Here is a 21459-nt window from a genome sequence, read left to right as displayed (position 1 = left end):
ATCCATTGTTAAAATATTAAAATTCAGGTCTTTTAGATCTAATATTTGGTTTCTGATTTGTTAATGACTGAGTTTCACCATCAGAATTACCCTATTGAAGGCAAAGTGGGGTGAAATTCAACTTTGGAGGAAATGGGTACCAGATGGGCAGTAGCAGATCACCGCCCCCCTGTTATATACAGAAAAGCAAAGGAACGTCAGGCAGATTAGTAATGGGAAGCTGATCTGCTACCACCTGCTTTGTGTCCCTACTGAAGTCGAATTTCACCTTTTTGGCCCCAAATTTTACCCCTCAGGAGTTTGCTGACTTTCCCCTGGTAGCCCCTCACTACACCATCTAAATTCTCACTCTTTAATTTATGAACCTACACAGTGAGGGGGCAATTTTAACTGAACCCACCCATAGGGAAACTGATAGGAGTGGGTGAAGCAGTGATTTTGCACCCTACACCCGTATCAATAGACAATAATACTGGGGGAGGGGTGTAAAACATCCAATCCCCTGGGTTTCCCATCCAGCAACTTAGGCTAAAATTACTGACTGTGATCACTACAAAGTATGAGCCAGATCTCATTGATATCCACGTCCAGAGAGGGTCGTTTAGTGCAGCCTGTCTGAATTTTCCATCCCTAGCCTACTGGAAGTCAATGTTAGTGCCCTACTGCCACCCAGAGCAAGAACAGCAAATTAGTTTCCAACCTGGCTTTGAACCTGGGAATTTATTTGTCTTTGCGATACCAGGTGGCAATTGACCCCAGTTGAGATCTTTGTAAATAGTATCATGAGCAAGGTGCCTGCAATTTGCAATTTTCTGACATGCCAGCAGACAAGATTCCTTGGCATCAGCATGTATTTGAGACTCCAGCAAGACGTGCGAGGAACTCATGGACTTCTTTGTCACTAAGATTGAGACCATCCAATTGGTTGCTTCTACCACTTCCCTCCCTTCCCCTAGCCCACCAAACTAAACTTCCTCTAAAGCTCCCCCCTGCCCTAGCCCTGAAGTTGCAACTTTCTCTAGTTTCTCTCTGAGCTCATCTTGTCCATGAGACCCACCTCCTGCTCTTTTGACCCTATTCCCATTATACTGCTGATCACCCAACTTCCCTTCTTGGCTCCCATGTTAGCTGATATTGTTAATGGTTCTTTCTCTTCAGGTACTGTCCCTCGCTTCTTCAAAGTTGTGGTCATCAACTCAAAAATCAACCCTTAATCTCTCCATCCTTGCAAACTACCATTCCATCTCACAGAGTCAATAATCATGCAATGAAGTGTTCTGCCTGCTGTTACATCACTACCTTTTTAACATTGAATGGCAGAACTGGTATTTTGTTGATCCTTTTGTACATTAAACGCTGGTGTAATGTGTCTGAGCACAATGACTAAAACACCAATTAATCCAGTTCCTTAAGGATGATCTTTTCTAAATTAAACCAAGCAGTAGGTTTTATGCCTTACATATAAATACAGTTCCTGTAGACTCTAGGGCCCAGCTTGGTGAGGTCCCTTCACTACTTCCGATTCCATGCACTCTATGAGTGTGGGCCATTAAATGAGGCCTCGATTCATGATGTGCCTTTTTCTACCACCCAGAACCTGGGTCCAAATGAATTCTGAATACAGCTCAGCTAAGCCTCTTGCATTTGCAACCAAATGTTTGTGTGACGAGTCAATGGTGATATTATTGGTGGACGGTGAACAAGATGAAGACCAGAATACTGTTACATGCCACAGATGTGAATGGATAATGCTGACTGTTTCTTTTTCTTTATACAATTGGCCTCACTGAAATATGTAAATCTAATATAAACGTTTTGTGGGCTGAGTTTTACATCCACAATAAGATGATTGGGCGCACTGGACTGTTGAGCTGTCCTGCTCAAGTAGGTTTTTAAATGGGAGAGGTGAGTTTTTTTAAGTTATCTCGGAAGGTTTTATGTGCCATTTATTAGTAGCTGTTGCTGGAAAGGCCTTAATTTTTGCAGTTTTGCTCCCTTCCCTCCGCCAATACTTGTATTCATCATTCTTGAGTGCCATTTACTTTGGCATTGCACCATTACAAAGAGGTGAGGATGGCTATTCCTTCAGGAGTTTCAGACACACTGAATAATTGATATGAGGGAAAGGAGTTGCTGAAGATGTTCAGGCCACACCTGCCACTACCCCAAGACCTGTATTTATTTATTGATACAGCACTGAAACAGGCCCTTCGGCCCACCGAGTCTGTGCCAACCATCAACCACCCATTTATACTAATCCTATTACCCTCTCACATCCCCACCTTCCCTCAATTCCCCTACCTATACTAGGGACAATTTATAATGGCCAATTTACCTATCAACCTGCAAGTCTTTGGCTGTGGGAGGAAACTGGAGCACCCGGCGAAAACCCACGTGGTCACAGGGAGAACTTGCAAACTCCGCACAGGCTGTACCCAGAATTGAACCTGGGTCGCTGAAGCTGTGAGGCTGCAGTGCTAACCACTGCGCCACTGTGCTGCCCTGGACGGGTCAGGAGATCTGTCTTCACTGGCTCCACTTCAGCTGCCAAGAAGGTTTTTTTTTTATTTGTTCATGGGATGTGGGTGTCACTGGTAAAGCCAGCATTTATTGCCCATCCCTAATTGCCTTGAGAAGGTGGGGGTGAGCTGCCTTCTTGAACCACTGCAGTCCTTGGGGTGTAGGTACATCAACTGTGCTGTTAGGAAGGGAGTTCCAGGTTCTTGACGCAGTGACAGTGAAGGAACGGCAATATAGTTCCAAGTCAGGATAGTGTGTGGCTTGGAGGAGAACTTGCAGAGGGTGGTGTTTTCATGCATCTGCTGCCCTTGTCCTTCTAGGTGGTAGAGGTCGCGGGTTTGGAAGGCGCTGTCCTAGGAGCCTCGGTGAAATGCTGCAGTGCATCTTGTAGATGGTACACACTGCTGCCACATGCGTTGGTAGTGGAGGGGGTGAATGTTTATGGGTGGGGTGCCAATCAGGCGAGCTGCTTTGTCCTGGATGGTGTCGAGCTTCTTCAGTGTTGTTGGAGCTTCACCCATCCAGGCAATTGGAGAGTATTCCATCACACTCCTGATTTGTGCCTTGTAGATCGTGGACAGCCTTTGAGTTACTCGCTGCAGAATTCCTAGCTTCTGACCTGCTCTTGTAGCCTTAGTATTTATGTGGCTGGTCCAGTTAAGTTTCTGGTCAACGGTAATCCCCAGGATGTTGATAGTGGAAGATTCAGTGATGGTAATGCCATCGAACATCAAGAGGAGATGGTTAGATTCTCTCTTGTTTGCAATGGTCATTGCCTGGCACTTGTGTGGCACAAATGTTACTTTCCCCTTATCAGCCCAGGCCTGGATTTTGTCTGGGTCTTGCTACATCTGGACACAGCCTGCTTAAGTATCTGAGGAGTATTGTACCACTTGCTGCACAGTGATCTGTGGATTCGGTAAGGATTGAGGTTTGGCTCTTCCCATTAAGTTACAAGCCACCACAGTGGTCCCGTACATTTCCTTTGTGCTATTGTGATCAATTTGAGAATTATTCTGTCACCACTGTAACTTACATGAGAATATTGGGATACTAGATGACAAACATTTTGACATCTGTCTAGTTCACCTTCTACCGTCTTGGTAGTCACATGATGCAAAATAATGGAGCTGTGGAAAAATCATAGCAATAAATCTTGATTAATTAGTTTACAACATACCCAGCGATGCAGAGCTTTGGGAACCATAAGTACCAAATCACCTGTTCCACAAACATGCTAAACTTGTCACATGTTATGTGTCAAATTACTCATACGCTGTATCCCAAAATGTATTTCTCTGAATGAAATCTATCTAACTTGCATTTGAATGATTCAATACAACTGCTTTCACTGCCTCCCTCGGGAGCCTGTTCCATAGATTGACCACTCACTCCCTAAAATAATGGGAGGAATTTTGCCTAGTTTTAGTCTCCACTGAAGTCCATGGAGAGTAATATTAACTGGAGTGTAAAACAGGCATTCCACCTGATCCTGTGGGTTTCCTGAGTTAGCTTAAAATGAGCCCAAATGTTTCTGGAGATCGGTTTTGAATTTTGAAGTAAAGGCCACATCCTCCGGTTTTGCTGTTCTGGGCGAGGTGAAACAGTCGTAAAAACAGCAATTATATCACATCTAAACATTCTGCCAGTGAGAAGATGCCTAGTTTATGTAAATATTCCTCATAATCCAATTCCTCCATCCCCTCAATAATTCTGGTTGTTCTGTATCTTTTCAATAGCTGCATTATCCTTTTTATACTGTGCTGAACAGAACTACCCCTTTTATGGAAAGCAGCAGCCATTTGGCAGCTAATTCCTCTCTGGATTTTGTGATCCCCACTTAAGTGTGCTGCTGGCCAATTTCTCTGTGCAACATTTTACTGTGCCTGCAGCAGTGGGGTTAAGGGTTTATTTTGCAAATTCAATGTGGCACACCCCACTAAGTTACGCCTGGTGATTGGGCCAACACCAATACATTTTTTAAGATGTCGCAACATTATGAATCAACATTGATGTACGATTAATATCATGTGTAGAGAGATTCCATCAAATTTATTAGTAAGTAGTAGCAGTATATTCTCTTTCTACAGTCTTCCCTTTTCCCTATAGCCGTGACAGAACAGAGGAAGAAGAAAGAGAATTTGGAGGATGAAGTATCTTTCAGTCAGAAGAATTTATGGGAAAAGAACCAACTATTTGCCAGTGTTTGCATTGCTTTTACTTCAAAAGTGTCCTGCACTCTGCCATGTGCAATTAGATACGTGACTGTTGCTGTATTACCAGTAACTGGGAAAGTCATTATGGTGCTGAACTTTTGTTTCACAGCCCTCTTCCCAGCTCGAGGGCAATAATGAGCATCACACAGTCAGTCATATCCAACTGTAACCAGGAGGTCTGAGAAAATCAATAAAAGCATTGCCACATTGCTTTAATTGTTTTTGGATTTTTGCCATCACATTGTCCATACATGTTGTGCTATATATAGAATTAAAAATATGTTTATGTGAGAGTCATACTGAATGGTGAATTTAAATTCATACAGTTCCCAATATAGGAAGCTACTTAACAAAGGTTTCCTGAAGCTGAGCTTTGAAATTTACTGGGTACAAGGGCATCTACTTAGAATGTTCCCAGGTGAAGAGAAAATTGCTTTATTCAGTGAATATGCAAGTGATTTGTAAAGTGGAGATTGTTATGATACACATAAATGGTGACTAGCTAGGATCTATTCTGCTATTTTGCCCAGTACATTTGAAGGAGGTAACAAATTCTACATTTGGCTTGTGGGAGACGATGGATGTGACATTAAGCTAAAGCTGATGATTCCATTATGCAGTTCATAAATTCCTGCAGTTTACAGATACAATGAAGCACGAGGCGAATGACTGAAAGAATGTTTGACATGTCCTTCAATCTGGAGAAATGGGAAAAAAGTGTGCAGTGTGTCCCATAAAGGTCTGCTAAACCTTTGTTATATGCTGCTTCTTGCATGATTTAGCCAGTCTTCAATTCTTCCTGAAAAATATGATGCAGCAGGATGCTGAGCTACAATCAGCTTCACATGCAGGTGATGCCCTAGCGCCAGACCAGGAAATGAGGACAAAGTTTATTCAAACTAATTCTTCTTTTACAAAGATACACAAACTGCACCGACCCATTAGACTGCCACTTGCCCATCTTAATCAGAATCTCTATTGAAGAAACCCTGTTGCCAACTTAATCTTCAAAAACATTTGCTCCAAGTATGAGTTTGGAGCAAACTGCTTGAATTCTTACTTTGTGTACTTGAGAATATACTACACAGAGTAAGAAAAGGCTAGTCAACCAACAAGCCCTGTTAGCTCCAAAACCTTTGCATAATTTTACCTATCACAGACACTGTCTTGCAGGATGAATATAGTTCTGTGAAACTTCCTCAAGCAAAAACTGCAGAAATTGATCCAGCATAACAATTCTGACCAGTTACATTCCAGACTGATTTATCCATAGTCCTACCAGCACATCGAACCTATATCTTGTGTACATTCAGTTTTATTTATGCAAGGGTAATATTTCATCTTCACTGCTGGAGTGTGTCACCTGCCTATTGTGGATCCCGCCTGAGTTTCATTCTACTGAAATCAATGAAATGAAGACTGGGCACAACCCACAATGAGCAGGCAATCCATTCTGACTGGTGAAGACAAAGATTACCCCCATACCTTCCACAGGTATAGACTATGTGATGGTAATAATCCAGCAACAGTTATGAAGTTTCTTTTACAGTCTTCTTCTCTCCTACAGGGGGCTAATTCTTGTTAGGTATAGTTGCATGGGTGTTAGCAGCCCCCTTTAACCCTACCTATGTGGCTATTTTTCACGTGTGTATAGGTAGTGAATATTGGCAGGCTATCTCGTTATTATTGGAGTGGGTCTTTAGCACAGGTGAGTCCAACCTGGGCCAATTTTCAGGTGATCTCCACACACATGTAACTTTCCAGCAGAGCTAAATGGATAGACATCAGAAGTAGGAACCTGACAGTTTTTTTTAATCCCATCTCTAGCCCAGGGATGCTAAAGCCTATTATAGCACTTGCATGGTGATCCCTTTCAGAGACCATCTAGTTCAGCACAGGCCATGGGTGCAGGCAAGGGGTTGGGTGGCCTCGGGTGGTTGGTGGTGGTGCGTAAACTAAGGTGTTGGGGGGGGTGGGGGGGGGTGGTGGTTTCGTGTTCAAGGTGTTCAAACAGCGCTGGAAATGTGTACAAATATTTTATTGGACCACTCCATCCTTCCAAAAAATGTGTCTTAGATCACCTGAAACAATGGATTTTGTTCTCCAGTTTGACCAGTGAAAAATAATCAGATGGGATTGCTCTCCTAAACGTTTATCGGTGTATTGTAGTTAATAGCAGTTAGTAATAGACTAGCAACACATAACCAGCACTTTGACATTGTGCTTTATAGTTTTTGTCTGCCAAGACTATGTTTTTCTTTTTATTTAAATTGTTAATTTAACAGAAGTAATAATATTTCTACTTGAACCTAATTGTGAAATTCCTATTTGAAAAATAGACCTTTTGAAAATAGTGTTATTTTGTCTGGCAAGCTCATATCAACACACAGCATGAAAATAAATCCTGCCTACCCAGCTGCCACAGGCCAAGAATTCCACCCCTCTCCACCAGGTTTATTGACAAACATTCTGTAAGACTGTGAGATTGTGATATACTTGAACAAATTAGCATTGAAAGGGAGGAGGTATGAGCGGTTCCAAAAGTGGATAAATCCCCAGGCCCAGATGAGATGTATCCCAGGTTGTTATGTGAGGCAAGGGAGGAGATTACAGGGGCTCTGACACAAATTTTCAAATCCTCTCTGGCCACAGGAAAGGTGCCAGAGTACTGGAGGACAATGAATGTGGTAGCATTATTCAAGAAAGGTAGTAGGGATAAACTAGGTAATTACAGGCCAGTGAGTCTAACATCAGTGGTAGGGAAACTATTGGAAAAAATTCTGAGGGACAGGATTAACCTCTACTTGGAGAGGCAGGGATTAATGAAGGATAGTCAGCATGACTTTATCAGGGGAAGATCATGTCTAACCAATTTGATTGAATTTTTCGAGGTGACTAAGTGTGTAGATAATGGACTTCAGTAATGCTTTTGATAAAGTCCCTCATGGGAGATTGGTCAAGAAGGTAAGAGTCCATGGGATCCAGGGCAATTTGGCAAATTGGATCCAAAATTGGCTTAGTGGCAGGAGGCAGAGGGTGATAGTCGAGGCTTGTTTTTGTGATTGGAAGCCTGTGACCAGCGGTGTACTGCAGCGATCGGTGCTGGGACCCTTGCTGTTTGTAGTATACATTAATGATTTAGACGTGAATATAGGAGGTATGATCAGTAAGTTCGCAGATGACACAAAAATTGGTGGTGTTGTAAATAGTGAGGAGGAAAGCCTTAGATTACAGGATGATATAGATGGGATGGTAAGATGGGAAGAGCAGTGGCAAATGGAATTTAATCCTGAGAAGTGTGAGGTGATGCATTTTGGGAGGACAAACAAGGCAAGGGAATATACAATGGATGGTAGGACCCTAGGAAGTACAAAGGGTCAGAGGGACCTTGATGTACTTGTCCATAGATCACTGAAGGCAGTAGCACAGGTAGATAAGGTGGTTCGGAAGGCATTTGGGATATTTGCCTTTATTAGCCGAGGCATAGAATAAGAGCAGGGAGGTTATGATGGAGCTGTATAAAATGCTAGTTAGACCACAGCTGGAGTACTGTGTACAGTTCTGGTCACTACACTATAGGAAGGATTTGATTGCACTGGAGAGGGTGCAGAGGAGATTATCAGGATGTTGCCTGGGCTGGAACATTTCAACTATGAAGAGAGGCTGAATAGGCTAGGGTTGTTTTCCTTAGAGCAGAATATGGCTGAGGGGGGACCTGATTGAGGCATACAAAATTATGAGGGGCATAGATAGGGTAGATAGGAAGAAACTTTTTTTCCTTAGTGGAGGTGTCAATAACCAGGGGTCATAGCTTTAAGGTAAGGGGTAGGAGGTTTAGAGGGGATTTGAGGAAAAAGATTTTCACCCAGAGGGTGGTTGAAATCTGGAAGACACTGCCTGAAGGGGTGGAACCCTCAACATTTAAGGTAGATGAGCACTTGAAATGCCATAACATGCAAGGCTACGGGCCAAGTGCTGGAAAATGGGATTAGAATAGATGGGATTGATAGCCGGCGCGGATACAGTGGGCCAAAGGGCCTGTTTCTGTGCTGTATGACTCTATGACATTCAATGCTTTCCCTCTGTGAGACTCATGCACACATGGGTAAGTACAAAGCTGGTATCTTTGCATCTCTCATGGCAGAGACTCCGTGTTAACAGAGACAAAAAGAATTGTTTTCTGACAAAGTGGTGGTTATGTGGAATAAAAGTGATTGATGCTTTGTCAATAATTCTCACAAAAATAACTGGATGAATACCACATTAGGGAACAGGACTGAAAATTGTTTTGGGTCGGTATAGACTAAGATGCTTAAACTTTATTGGAACTTGATGTTTCCTATACAGTGGGGACTGCGGAAAGGGTTGCCATCTGTGATGTCTGGAAACCTGGATTCAATAGTAGTTTTAGATAGATATTATGGTATTTCATGCATATCCCTTGGAGATGAAGGAGCATCTGTGCAGAACCTTCCCACAGATGGGCACTGTCTATGTTAGGGTAGATTGCACAACACGCTTGATGCGTTAGATAACCTTTCCCATCCTGTGCCTTCTCATAGAGAGTCATAGAGTCAATTAAGGCACAGAAGGAGGCCATTTGGTCCATCAAGCCCATGCCAGCAATCCATGGAGTTATCCAGTCACTCCCATTCCCCCATTCGATCCCCGTAGCCCTGCAAGTCTATTTCCTTCCAGTGGCCATCTAATTTCCTTTTGAAGTCATTGATTATCTCTGCTTCCACCACCTTTGTGGGCAGTGAGTTCCAGAACATTACTCTTTACTGCGTAAAAAAGTTCTTCCTTATATTCCCCCTTAATCTCTTGCCTAAAACGTTCAATCTGTGTCCCCTAGTCCTTATACCATTTGTTAATGGGAACAGTTTTTCTTTGTCTAACTTATCTTGTATACTTCTATTAAATTTCCCCTCAATCTCCTTTATTCTGAGGAGACCAAACCCAGCTTTTCCAACCTAACCTTGTAACTATAATCCCCCATCCCCAGAACCATTCTGGTAAATCTCCTCTGCACCCTCTCAAGGACCCTCCCCTCCTTCCTGAAGTGTGGTGACCAGAACTGGACACAATACTCCAGTTGGGGCCTAATCAGACCTTTATAAAGGTTCAGCATAACTTCCCTGCCTCTATGCCTCTATTTAGGAAGCCCAAGATACTCATCAGGGTCGATTTTACAAATTAGTGTGCCTGACACAGAGCTTCACATACCTGGATCACAGATCAGTAAACTGAACAGGAAGGCTGGCAATTCCTATAGGGTTTTTACAACTATTCATTTTAATTGACAAAACATTGTGCAGTACCCACTGATTTCCCCACCTTAAGCCTTGGTGTATTCTCCTGGCATATGAAGTCCTATGCAAGGAACAAGTGTTTTTAAAATCTAAAGAGAGATAAAATTTGCATTTTCATAGTGCCTTTCACCACCAGAATTTTCAAAATGCAGTCACTATTGCAATATAGAGAAATGTGGCAACCAATTTGTGCACAATAAGGTCTTACAAACAGCAATGAGGCAAATGACCAGACAATCTATTTTAGGGAGCATGCAAAATGCTTTAGGAAATTGTAATCGGAGGTTAACAAGATAGTTTGGTGGGTGAGGAGGAAGCAATCCTGCTCCTCCTGCCCCACAAGCAGTGCTGGAAAGGCACTTACCTATTCCATGCAGCAGTACTCACTCCTCTTCAGCTGATGGGTTTCCGAGGGGCTAGGAAACCCAGCTGGCCAGTTTTAAAGCTGTAACATAGATAAAATATTAGGCACGCAGCCCATTAAAATATTTGAATGGGGGACCCATTTTTCTGAGACCAGGTTAGTCACGTGACCCCACCACCCACCATCCCCCCCGGCTCCATCCCAACCTCTGTTAAAACTGAAGGTGGGGAATTGAGAAGGGTTGGGTTTGGGTTTGAAATGTTTTAAATTTTAACTTCCTACCTGTTTTAGGGGGGCTTAAAATTATTCCTTGTCCTTTAGTGAGACTGGGATCCTGTTTCGCTTAACAGGTGCATGTTAGAAATTCTATGGCACTATTGAAAGAAGAATAGGGAGTTCTCCAGTGCCCTAGTCAACATTCCTCCCTCAACCAACACAATTAAAAATAAATTAATGGGTCATTCATTTTGTCTTTGGGATGTTGTGGTACAGGAAAGTTGCCAAATTGTGACCGAGTGTAGGACAATACTGGCTGCACTTCAGTAGTAATTAATCTCCACTGTCTGTAAATTATCAGACTACTTTTCTGACATCCAGTACTTGATGGGCTGAAATTTCCTCCAACTAAATATTGGGAAGACATCAGTCATTGTCACTGCCACAAACTCCGTTTCCTATCCACTGACTCCATCCCTCTCCCTGGCAACTTTCTAATGCTGAGCCAGACTGTTCACAATCTTGGTGTCATATTTAACTACGCAATGATCCAATCACAAATCCATGTCTATTCCACCTCTGTAGCATCACCTGACTCTGCCCTGTCTCAGCTCATCTGCTGCTGAAACCCTCATCCACACCTTGTTACGTCTCGACTTGACTATTCCAACATATTCTTCGTCGGCTTCCCACATTCTATCTTCTGTAATCTTGAGGTTAGCCAAATGTCTGCTTCCCGTGTCCTAACTTGCACCAAGTCTCATTCACTCATTGCCCTTGTGCATGCAGACCTACATTGGCTCCTTGTTAAGCCAACATCTCAATTTTAAAATTCTTATCCTTGTTTTCAATTCCCTCATAGCCCCGTCCCTCCTATCTCTACAATCTTTTCCAGCCCTACAACCCTCCAAGATATTAGCACTTCTCTAATTCCTGCTTCCTGAGTATCCCCAATTTTAATCATTCCATCTTTGGCGGCTGTGCCTTCAGCTGCCATGGCCTTAAGCTCTGGAATTCCCTGCCGAAACCACTCAGCCTCCCTCTTCCATTAAGATGTTCTTTAAAACCTACCTCTTTGACTATGCCTGCCATTATATGTGGCTCAATGTCAAATTTTGTTTTAGAATGCTCCTGTGAAGCACTTTGGGAAGCTTTATTACAATAAAGGTGTTATATAAATACAGGTTTCTGTTGTTGTTGAAGTGCTTTATACACAGCAAGGTGTTGCATAATTAATTGCTCTGATATCTGTAATCACTGTTCAAACAGTGCAAATGAAAACAGAAACAAAATGCATTAATACTAACCATATTTATTTTCATAAGTTTGCTTTTTTTTAATGAGAGGCTGTAAGGTTGTGATTCCCTCATTAACCATATAACCTTCAATAGGATGTGTTCCCAGACATCATAAGGCATAATGTTCACCTGTGAGACATGCATGTTCCTTTCACTGTTTTCCTTACTGTATACCCAATGGATCATTTCCTGCCTTCAATGAGTTATCATGTGCTTGCATCTCCTCTGAGCTTGTATGCCACAATACTTGATGCTATGCTCATTCATTTTCAGTGATAGATGTTATTACAACATATGGCTAGATTTTTGTGCCCATTCATAGTCAATGGATGAACTCTAAATGTGCCTCACATTTCACTGGATGGTGTGGAAGAAGAGGACAGCACAATAATGTTGTTTCTCCATTAGGACTCTTGCAGTTCTTTTTAAACTGTGCTTTAGTTTGTTTTTGATGACTGTGATTTTTTTAATCTTGGTATAATGTCGATTTTTCTTTAATATATTAGCTCTGAGGTTAAGGTTCAAATGCTCCTTCATTTTCCCCCCCTCCATTTTCACAGTGGAGGAGAACAGGAATTGAGGTGAAGCAGTTGAAAACTTGGGTAAGATTTTAACTCATTCAAAGTGCATCCACTTACACAGTATTAAAATTGGTCCCCTTCTGTCTCCTTTGGCAGGTTAAAATTGGAAAGGATACCAAGCTCAATGCTGTTGAACACTGAGCGATCAATCCCACTAGCTGTAATCTTGGAGCAAAAACTTACCTCTGAGGACAGCCATGCACAGCAGCCACAGCCACTAAAGGGCCTCAACTGGCCTCTGGGCAGGAAGGCTGTCGTTGGCCAATCCCGGCCCAGACAAAGGGGCCTCCGCACCCCCTCCCCCCGCCATTCGTCATGATTCTATGGGCCCCCCAACACCCCCACTCCGACCTTACCTCAGGTGGGCCCATAAAATGGCTCATAAAATCCAGCCCTTAGAAGCTCAAAATATAATAAAGTGTAGTTAGCATGAATTCCAAAAGAGAAAGTAATATGCTTAATGAACCTTACTGAATACTTTGAAGAAGTAAAAGAAAGGGTAGCTAAGGGTAATGCAATGAAAGTAATATATTTGAATTTCTAAAAAGCCTTTGATAAGGTACCACATAGTATACTGATGACTAAGGTCAGAACATGTGGAGTCAGGGGACAAGTAGCAGAATGGATAGCAAGCTGGCTACAAAATAGAGAGTATGGGTTAAAGCTGGTTAATCAGACTGGTAAGAGGTGATAAATGGTGTTCCACAAAAATCGGTGATAGAACCACTGCCGTCCACATTTACAATTTGGATTCGGAATCGGAAATGCAATTTAAAAATTTGCGGATGACACAAAATGAGAGATTATAGTTAATATAGAACAACTGCATAAAAATACAGTCAGACTTCAATAAGCTTGCAGAATGGGCGTGTAACTGCAAATGAACTTCAATATAGATAAGTACATGGTAATACATTTTGGTAGGAAGATTAAGGATATTCCTTAGAAAATAAATGTCCAAATGAGGTTGAGGAACAGAGGGATATGGGGTACAAATGCAAAGATCATGAAAGTAGCAATGTAGGTCAATAAAGCTGTAAAACTCCTAACAAATCACTGGGGTTCATTTCTAGAGGGATAGGATCGAAAAGCAGGAAGATACGTTAAACTTGTATAGAACTTTAGTTGGACTGTACTTGGAGTACTGTGAACAGTCCATTTTATAAAAAAGATATAGAGGCATTGGAAAAGGTACAAAAAAGAATTACGAGAATGATACCAGAACTGAAAAAAAAAAGAGAGGTTATACTTATCAGGAATGATTGAACAGACTGGGGCTCCTTTCTCTAGAAAGGAGAAGACTGAGGGGTGATCTAATAGAAGTTTCAAGATTATCAAAGGCTTTGATAGGGTAGACATAGAGAATATGTTTTCACTTGTGGGCGAGACTAGAACTCGGGGCTATAAATAGAAGATAGTCACTAATAAATCCAATAGGAAATTCAGGAGAAACTTCACTATCCAGAGAGTGATTAGAATGTGGCCTTGCCTCAACCACTCCTGTGGAAGCATGTAGCATTGATACATTTAAGGGGAAGCGAGATAAACACATGAGGGAGAAAGGAATAGAAGGATATGTTGATGAGGTTAGCTGAAGAGGGGTGGGAGGAGGCACGTATGGAGCTTAAACACCGGCATGGACCCGTTGGACCGCATGACTTTTTTCTGTGCTGTAAATACTTTAAAATACTTTGCACTAACTAAACTGGAAGGAAAGCCAGAAATATAAAAAAAGGCCATTTTTAATTGGCTCCAATCTTACTGAAAGGACTGCTTTTTAGAGTGAGTCAGACTCTTGGTACAGACAGGGATCATGTGGCCTGAAAATGTTTCAAAACCAGTGCCAAATTTTATGGTTTATGCAGATGTTACATTTGAGGTCATGGAAACATCTGTGATGACGGTAATTGTTATTTGTTCACATTTTTCATGACGGGTGCAATGTGTGATCAGAGGCCTGTTTACAAACTGAGCAAAGTCCCTTGCGAGAGTGCTTTAAGAACAACTATTAGCATTTATATTGTACCTTTAGCAAAGAAAAACATCCCAAGGTGCGTGAGAAAGGCATAAGGAAAGTGGATGCTGAGCCAAAAAAGGAGAAATTAGGAGAAGTGACCAAATGCTTGGTAAAAGAGTTGGGTTTTAAGGAAGGTCTTAAAAGAGGAAAAGGAAATGACACAGAGAGGTTTAGGGATCGAATTCCAGAAAGACATGGGCCGTAATTTTATGGTGGGCAGATGGGAGCTGGCCTCCGCGTAAAAGTCCGTGGCGGACCCGCTTCCACCTCACCTGGGGATCCGTTCCAAATTTTACGGGTCCCCAGGCTTTAATTGTTCCGAGGCAGGACTTCCACCCACTTGAGGGAGGAAGTCACGCCTTGTTGAGCTGCTGGCCAATCAACGGGCCGGCTGCTCTTAGTGCCAGCAGTGGCCACCGGGAGTGGTGGCCACTGCTGGGACTGCAGCCCAGTGTGCACAGAAGATGCCTGAGAGTCGGGAAGGCAGGTAAGTTTTGGTTGCCTCGCCAGGGGTAATCGGTCGGGCCCCGGCGAGGCAAGGGTGGTCGTTTGGGGGGAAGGTGGGGCGTGTTGGGTCTTGGGTGTGGTTGGGTTAGCAGGGGCAGCCCTCCACCCTGTGCCTGATAAGCAGGCTCCCTCACCACCCCCCACCACTTAAGGGCCTTGATTGGCTTGGGGCGGGCAGGCAATTTCTCGCCCCCCCCCCCACCCCACTCGCCTTACGTTAAGGGGGGGGGGGGGGGGTTGGAGGCGGGAGTGGGTCGGGAAAGACTCCTGGACACTCCCCCTCCATTTTACGCCATCCCCCCCACTACCATCCGGCTTGTTGGGGTGGCATAAAATTCTGGCCATGGACACCAATGATTAGAGTCTGAAGAACAGAAGTATTAGTGTTGGAGGTGTTGCAGCAGTCAAGGAGCTTACAGAGATAGGGATGGGTGAAGCCATGGAGTGATTTAAACACAAAGATAAGATGCTAAATTTCAACGGTTAGGATCCCAGGAGCCATTGTAGATTGGGAGTGATGGGTGAGTGGGACTTGATACAGGTTAGACATGGGTTGTGAGCAGCAGAGTTTTGAATCAGTTGAAGTTTACTGAGGATCGAGAATTGGGGTGGCTGGCCGGAAAAGTGTTGGAGTAATAGTTGGAGCAAGTAGGCTGCTTTGTAGGCTGCAAGTAGACTTTGTCATATAGAGGATATGGGGTTGAAAGCTACATTTGAGGTCAAATAGGATGCTGAAATTGCAAACAGTCTGGCCCAGTCTGCGCCAGTGGTTGGGGAGGGGCACAGAATCACCGGCAAGGGTACAGAGTTTGGTGGGGGTGGGTGGGGTGGGCCACAAAGATGATGGCTTTGGTCTTCCCAATGCTTTATAGTGGTTGGATTTGAACTTTGTGATGCACATTGAGTGTTTCTGCTCCAAAATAATATGCTTTCAAGCTTGTGAATGCCTCCAATCATTGAGCAGCCAGCGAAGACTCACTGTCTGGGCTCACATGTGAACAATAGCTCTTTATACGAGGCACAGAGGGCTATCTTGGTTACGAACAAGATTTCTAGCTGGAAGTTTGGATAGAGATAACCCAATGCTCCATGATTACTGTGCTGCTCCGTAATACCGTCCATCTCTGCTGCTGCATCTGCCCAACTGCTACTGAAACTCTCATCGATGTCATTGTCACTTATGGGCCCAACTATTCCAATACAAAGCAAAATACTGTAGATGCTGGAAATCTTAAAGAAAAGTCCAGTCTGAAATCCAGTTCTGATGAAAGGTCATTGACCTCAAACGTTAACTCTGGTTCTCTCTCCACAGATGCTGCCTGACTTGCTGAGTATTTCCAGCATTTTCTGTTTTTATTCCAACTATTCCCATGCTCTGCTGGCTGATCTCCCATCCTCCATGCTTTGAAAACTTCAGCTCATCCAAAACCCTACTACCTGTATCCTGTCTTGCACCAAAGCTTGCTCACTCATTACTCCTGTCCTTGCTGATCCACATTGTCTCCTGACCCCCCAACTCCTCCAATTTAAAATGATCATCCTCATGTTTAAATCCTTTATTGGTCTTGTCTTACCTTTGTAATCTCCTTGTGCCCTATAATTAGCGAATAATGTTTTTTGTCCCTCCAACCCTAGCCTCTTGTGTACCCTCCTCAATTACCTTTGGTGACCATGCCTTCAAATGTCTAAGCCCCATGCTCTGGAATTCCCTCCCTAACCCTCTCAGTCTCTTCAAATCCCTCTCCTCCTTTAAATCCTTCTTTAAATCCCCACCTCTTTGACCAAACTCTTGGTCATTCTCTTAATAATCTCCTTCTTTAACTCGATGTCCATTTTTAAAAGCTGATCATGCCTCAGTGAATTACTTTGGGACATTTATCTATGTTAAATGCATGATATAAATTCAAATTGTGTTGTAGTGTTTAATATTATCAGTGAAGCCACACTTTGGAATGTGTCTGATTCTTTTCACTGTTGTTAAAGAAAGACAAAGAGGCCTAACAATGAGTTAAAAGGGGTGGAATTCAAAATGGTTCTTGGCCTAAATCATTGAGCCAGAAAGACAGACTTTGGGGACACAAATGTTCTTGACAGGGAGAAAGCAATTAGGATAGGAACGACACAGTCTGAGTCCTTAAGATCATAATTAACTCCACAACACAGCACTGCACAGTTCAGAGCAACTGGCAAAGGATTGTGCTTATGGTCTAACCACTGAAATTATGATTATTATTATTATTATGGTCTGTTGAAACAGGGTGGAGTGCCTTTTTAAATGAAATTATAGGGTGACAACACCAGACTGGATTAACATTTTCAATGCCCATTATTTTTTAAAAATTGCCAATGGTTGAACATTATTCAGCTAATAGGTTTACTCTTGTCTCCCTATCTTTGGCTTACCGCATATATCAAATCCTTTACCCCATCTCTTTTGAAGGTTATGATTCTGCTGGGAAATATTTCAATGGGGATGGCAGCTCCCCCTGCACTACAGGTATCTTATCCAAATTTCTGTTTATGTGTGAGCCTGGGCTTTGTGCATTGGTCAACTATTTCAGTGCCAAGACATTTCAGTTGAGTCGGTGTCTCTTCCTCGTTAGATGTTCATATTTATAGAAGAGGCTGTTGGGTAGTGACCAACAGCAGGAAACTTAAGACAATCCACTTTTTTCCTCCCAGCTAGGGAACACTGACACCAATTCAAATGTCTCTGGCAGAGTGTTGCGAGCTCAATATTAACCAGGAATTTAACCTTGGACCTCCGTGTGTCTATGCCTCAGCACCATGCCATGTGACAAATTTATTAATATTGGATTCTTTATGTGAGAAACTAGGCGAGTACAGATTTCCATAGATATTTACCCATGTGCAGTCTTGAAGTAAAAGGATTGACTCTTTGTTTACTGCTAACCTATAATTTTCCTTTTTTTGAGGTTATGCTGTTTCTGAGGTTTTGTCAGGTCAATTTTTGTCTCTCTTGTTAAAGCATTTTCATTAGTCACAGAACTTTAGGACAAGTCTTCACAACTGTGGTTATGAACAGTGTCTTCCCACTGGGACGTTAATCCTAGTTCATAAGAGTGGATTGGAATGGGAAACTGTTACCCATGTCAACAGATCAAGATGGCGGTGATTTTTAAGAGTTTTAAACATGAGGAGAAATCATGATGATGCAATTTTTGTTAAGTTTGAGTTTTTTTGTGTCCATTAATATAAGGGAGTCATGCAAGGAAGGGGCACGATATTCCACTTTTTGCATTTAGTAACAGCATCATGTATTCCCAGATCAAGTGTAGAATGGGTTATGCACAGGAAAACTGCCTCAATGATTCATTTTGGAAAAATAAATCTGTGGACCACAATTTCAGCTATAAATTACAAATAAAACTCCAATCTTCTCAGATTCTGGCTGCTTTGAGTTACTTTAACCACAGTGCTTTCTCACTGTAGCTGAAATTAATTCAGGATAATTCTAGTCTGATCATGTCCATCTGCCTTTCTTGGCCTGTGGATAGCAGAAAGAGCAGTTTGGAAGATATGTTAATAACAAGAACATTTCACTGGGAGATTTTACACACAGTCTCATGAAACATGATGAATACTCGAGGTGTGAACCATCTAGATTGAAGTGCAGAATGCTAACTTTCCTCCCCATCCTGAGGAATCAAACAGATGATGGATTAGAAATGCATTTTCTGAAAACATTTAAGAATCCTTTGTAGTGCATCTCGTCTGTTTACCCAAGAAAGAGTTGACCTGTGTACAAGGGATGGAGCAATTCAAGTAATTAAACTGATCACTGCGGTTAATCAGGAATGCCAAATTTCAAACGCTTCATTCTGCATGGCTAAAGTTTCAAAGTGCTGCCTGCCCATCTGTTTAACCACTCTTAAGGTTAGGAGTTGCTCGGACATTGGTGGGGATAGGGGCGTGGCCAATTCTGTACAGCTCTGAAAAGTGCACAGAATACATGTTACAACCGAGAATTTTGTCTATTTAGAAAAAGTAAAGCAAGAAAGAAAGAACTTGCATTCCATGTCGATTGTGATTTCAGGATGTCTCAAAACGTTTTACAGCCAATTCATTTTTTTTTGAAGTGTTGTCACTCTTGCAAGGTAGGAAATGCATCAGCCAAGTTGTGCATAGCAAGATCCCATAAACAGCAATATGATAATGACCAGCTTATCTGTTTCAGTGATGTTGGTTGATGGAAAAATATCGCCCGGAACATCGGTGCAAACCCCCAGCTCTTCTCGAATAGTGGCATGGGATCTTTTACATCCACCTGAAGGGGCAGATTGGTTTAACATTTCATCTCAAAGATGGCACCTCCAACAGTGCAACACACTGAAGTGTCAAAATAAATTATGTGCTCTCTGGAATTGGACTTGGACCCAAAGCCTTCTGACTCAGAGGCAAGAGTGAGTGCGATCATTGAGCCAAGTCTGTTAAAGTGAGATCTCTTAAAAGAGAGGTATCACCAACACAATCCTTCTTCTTCAGGGGTGCAGGATGCTTTCTTAAACATTGAGTTCCAAATCCCAGCCTTGTTAAGGTGGGAAAGCATCAGCATTCTTCCTACTATGGGTTAGGGGTGAGGCAGAGCAATGAAAAATACAAGGACCATACCTCTGGGAATCATGAATACAAATACAAAGGAGCCGCACAGTTACGGGATTAAAAGATCAATAAAATGACAAGGCAATAGCTGCACATTTTAATCAGCTTACCCTTCTTCATTTCAGACTGAACCCACACCCCTACATTACTACCATTAAATAGGATAATAGATGGCTGACAGTGAATTGTCAGGCAATAATTCAGTTGTGTAATTTATAACCTGAGAGCAAAGTCTGAATGTTGTATGGACATCAACTGAGCTTCAGAATTGATCATACTATTGTAAGTATGTTTGGCAGTTGTTTGTTCTTTGTAATATGTAGCACATTAAACACTGGGGGATGAAATTGGTTTAGGTGAGCAGCGTGAAACAGGATTTTGGCTAATCGGCAGACAATTTTTCACGGTGCCAGTTTTTATTTCCCATTTGACGTGGAAAATATTGCCAAAATTTGTAACTTCAAACCAAGTACAGACGACTGTGAGACTAAGGGCTGAATTTTACCAGCTCGCCGTCGAGCGGCGGCTCATTTACATGGCTGTGGCGAACCGTCCCCCCAGCCCCCTGATGACGTGGTAGGGGGCGGGCGGTCCATCCCCGGCAACGGTGCCCGGTGCCATTGCGCAGGTGCCGACACCATTTTTAAAGCCCTTACATTTAATTCAATAAATTTGATTTTAAAAAATGACATTCATGTTTCCAGCCCCTCTCCCACCCCTCCTAATAACAATACTCTTTTTCAAAGCCTCTCCCACCCTAAATACTTACCTTGTGTTCTTGACCTTCCCCCCACCCCGCCCAAAGTTCACACACCTTAAACCTTACACCTTCCCATCACCCCGAGACCAATTAAAATCATATCACCCTGCTCCCCCATCCCCACCTTGAAAACATACCTGCTTCTCCCTCCCAACCAGAGTTCTGCCTCAGATCTCCGAACCAGATCTCCTGGCAACCAACCTCAATATCGCAGCGGGACGGCCAATGGGAACACGTAGGTTATTAATTCATTAATTTACACTCATTTAAATATTTAAATCCTACTCCCATCGCCAAGAGGCAGGGGGGCCGCCATGAGGCCTTGCTGCCCCTAGTAATATGGGGCGGGGCCTTCCCGCCATCGAGGCCCGTGGCGGGCCTCTCCCGGAGGCATTTTCTGGGCCCCCCCCCCCACCCCGCCATGACCCCCGATGTCGAGGGGTTGGTAAAATGCAGTCCTAAGAGTTTCCTAAATTAGTTTGAACTATCATTCTGTGAATTTCATTGGAAAGAAGTTCAAGTGCGGTGAAAAATTGACTACCGTTTCATTAGAAGCCCATTTCGTACTGCTGGCATAGACTCATTTCATCCCTTGAATTTTTTTTTCTGGTATGTTGAATCTGGCCGAAGTGAAGTCATACAGGTAAAGAGGCAATAGTATGTCATATCATTACCAAGTGGCAAACTATTAAGACAACCATTTAAAGGAACAAAGTCTTTACGGAAAATGTCTGGTGAACCTTTTATTGTTTAGCAAAAGGAGAAGAGTTATATGGAATATTTGTCATAATGAATTTTGACGCAATTTATGTGGCTTTGATAAACCTTCCTTTGTTTCGGAACACTCATTCATGTCATGCCCCGTTTCTTATAAAGCCCTCTTTTTTTGCAGTGATCTGGACAAGAACAACATCACACGCATTTCCAAGACCGACTTCATTGGGCTGAAGAATCTTCGAGTTTTGTAAGTGAAATCCAGATCAGGTTTGACCCACACCCCACCGCCATTAATTTACAAATGACCACAAAGCTAAAACCTATTTTC

At 42.7% G+C, this 21459-nt stretch overlaps 1 protein-coding gene across 2 annotated transcripts in view; it reads left to right on the top strand.

Annotated features, from left to right (window-relative positions):
• Window positions 1–21459, top strand: part of LOC137375798 (slit homolog 3 protein-like) — a 909976-nt gene that overhangs the window by 21456 nt on the left and 867061 nt on the right. For both annotated transcript variants that reach the window (XM_068043263.1, XM_068043262.1), the window contains exon 2: window positions 21307–21378. In XM_068043263.1, coding sequence (XP_067899364.1) covers window positions 21307–21378 — 72 coding nt within the window. The remainder of the gene's footprint in view (window positions 1–21306; window positions 21379–21459) is intronic.

This window comes from Heterodontus francisci, chromosome 12, assembly GCF_036365525.1.
Source record: "Heterodontus francisci isolate sHetFra1 chromosome 12, sHetFra1.hap1, whole genome shotgun sequence".
Classification (NCBI taxonomy): Eukaryota; Metazoa; Chordata; class Chondrichthyes; order Heterodontiformes; family Heterodontidae; genus Heterodontus; species Heterodontus francisci.
This window is presented reverse-complemented; position numbering and strand designations above follow the sequence as displayed.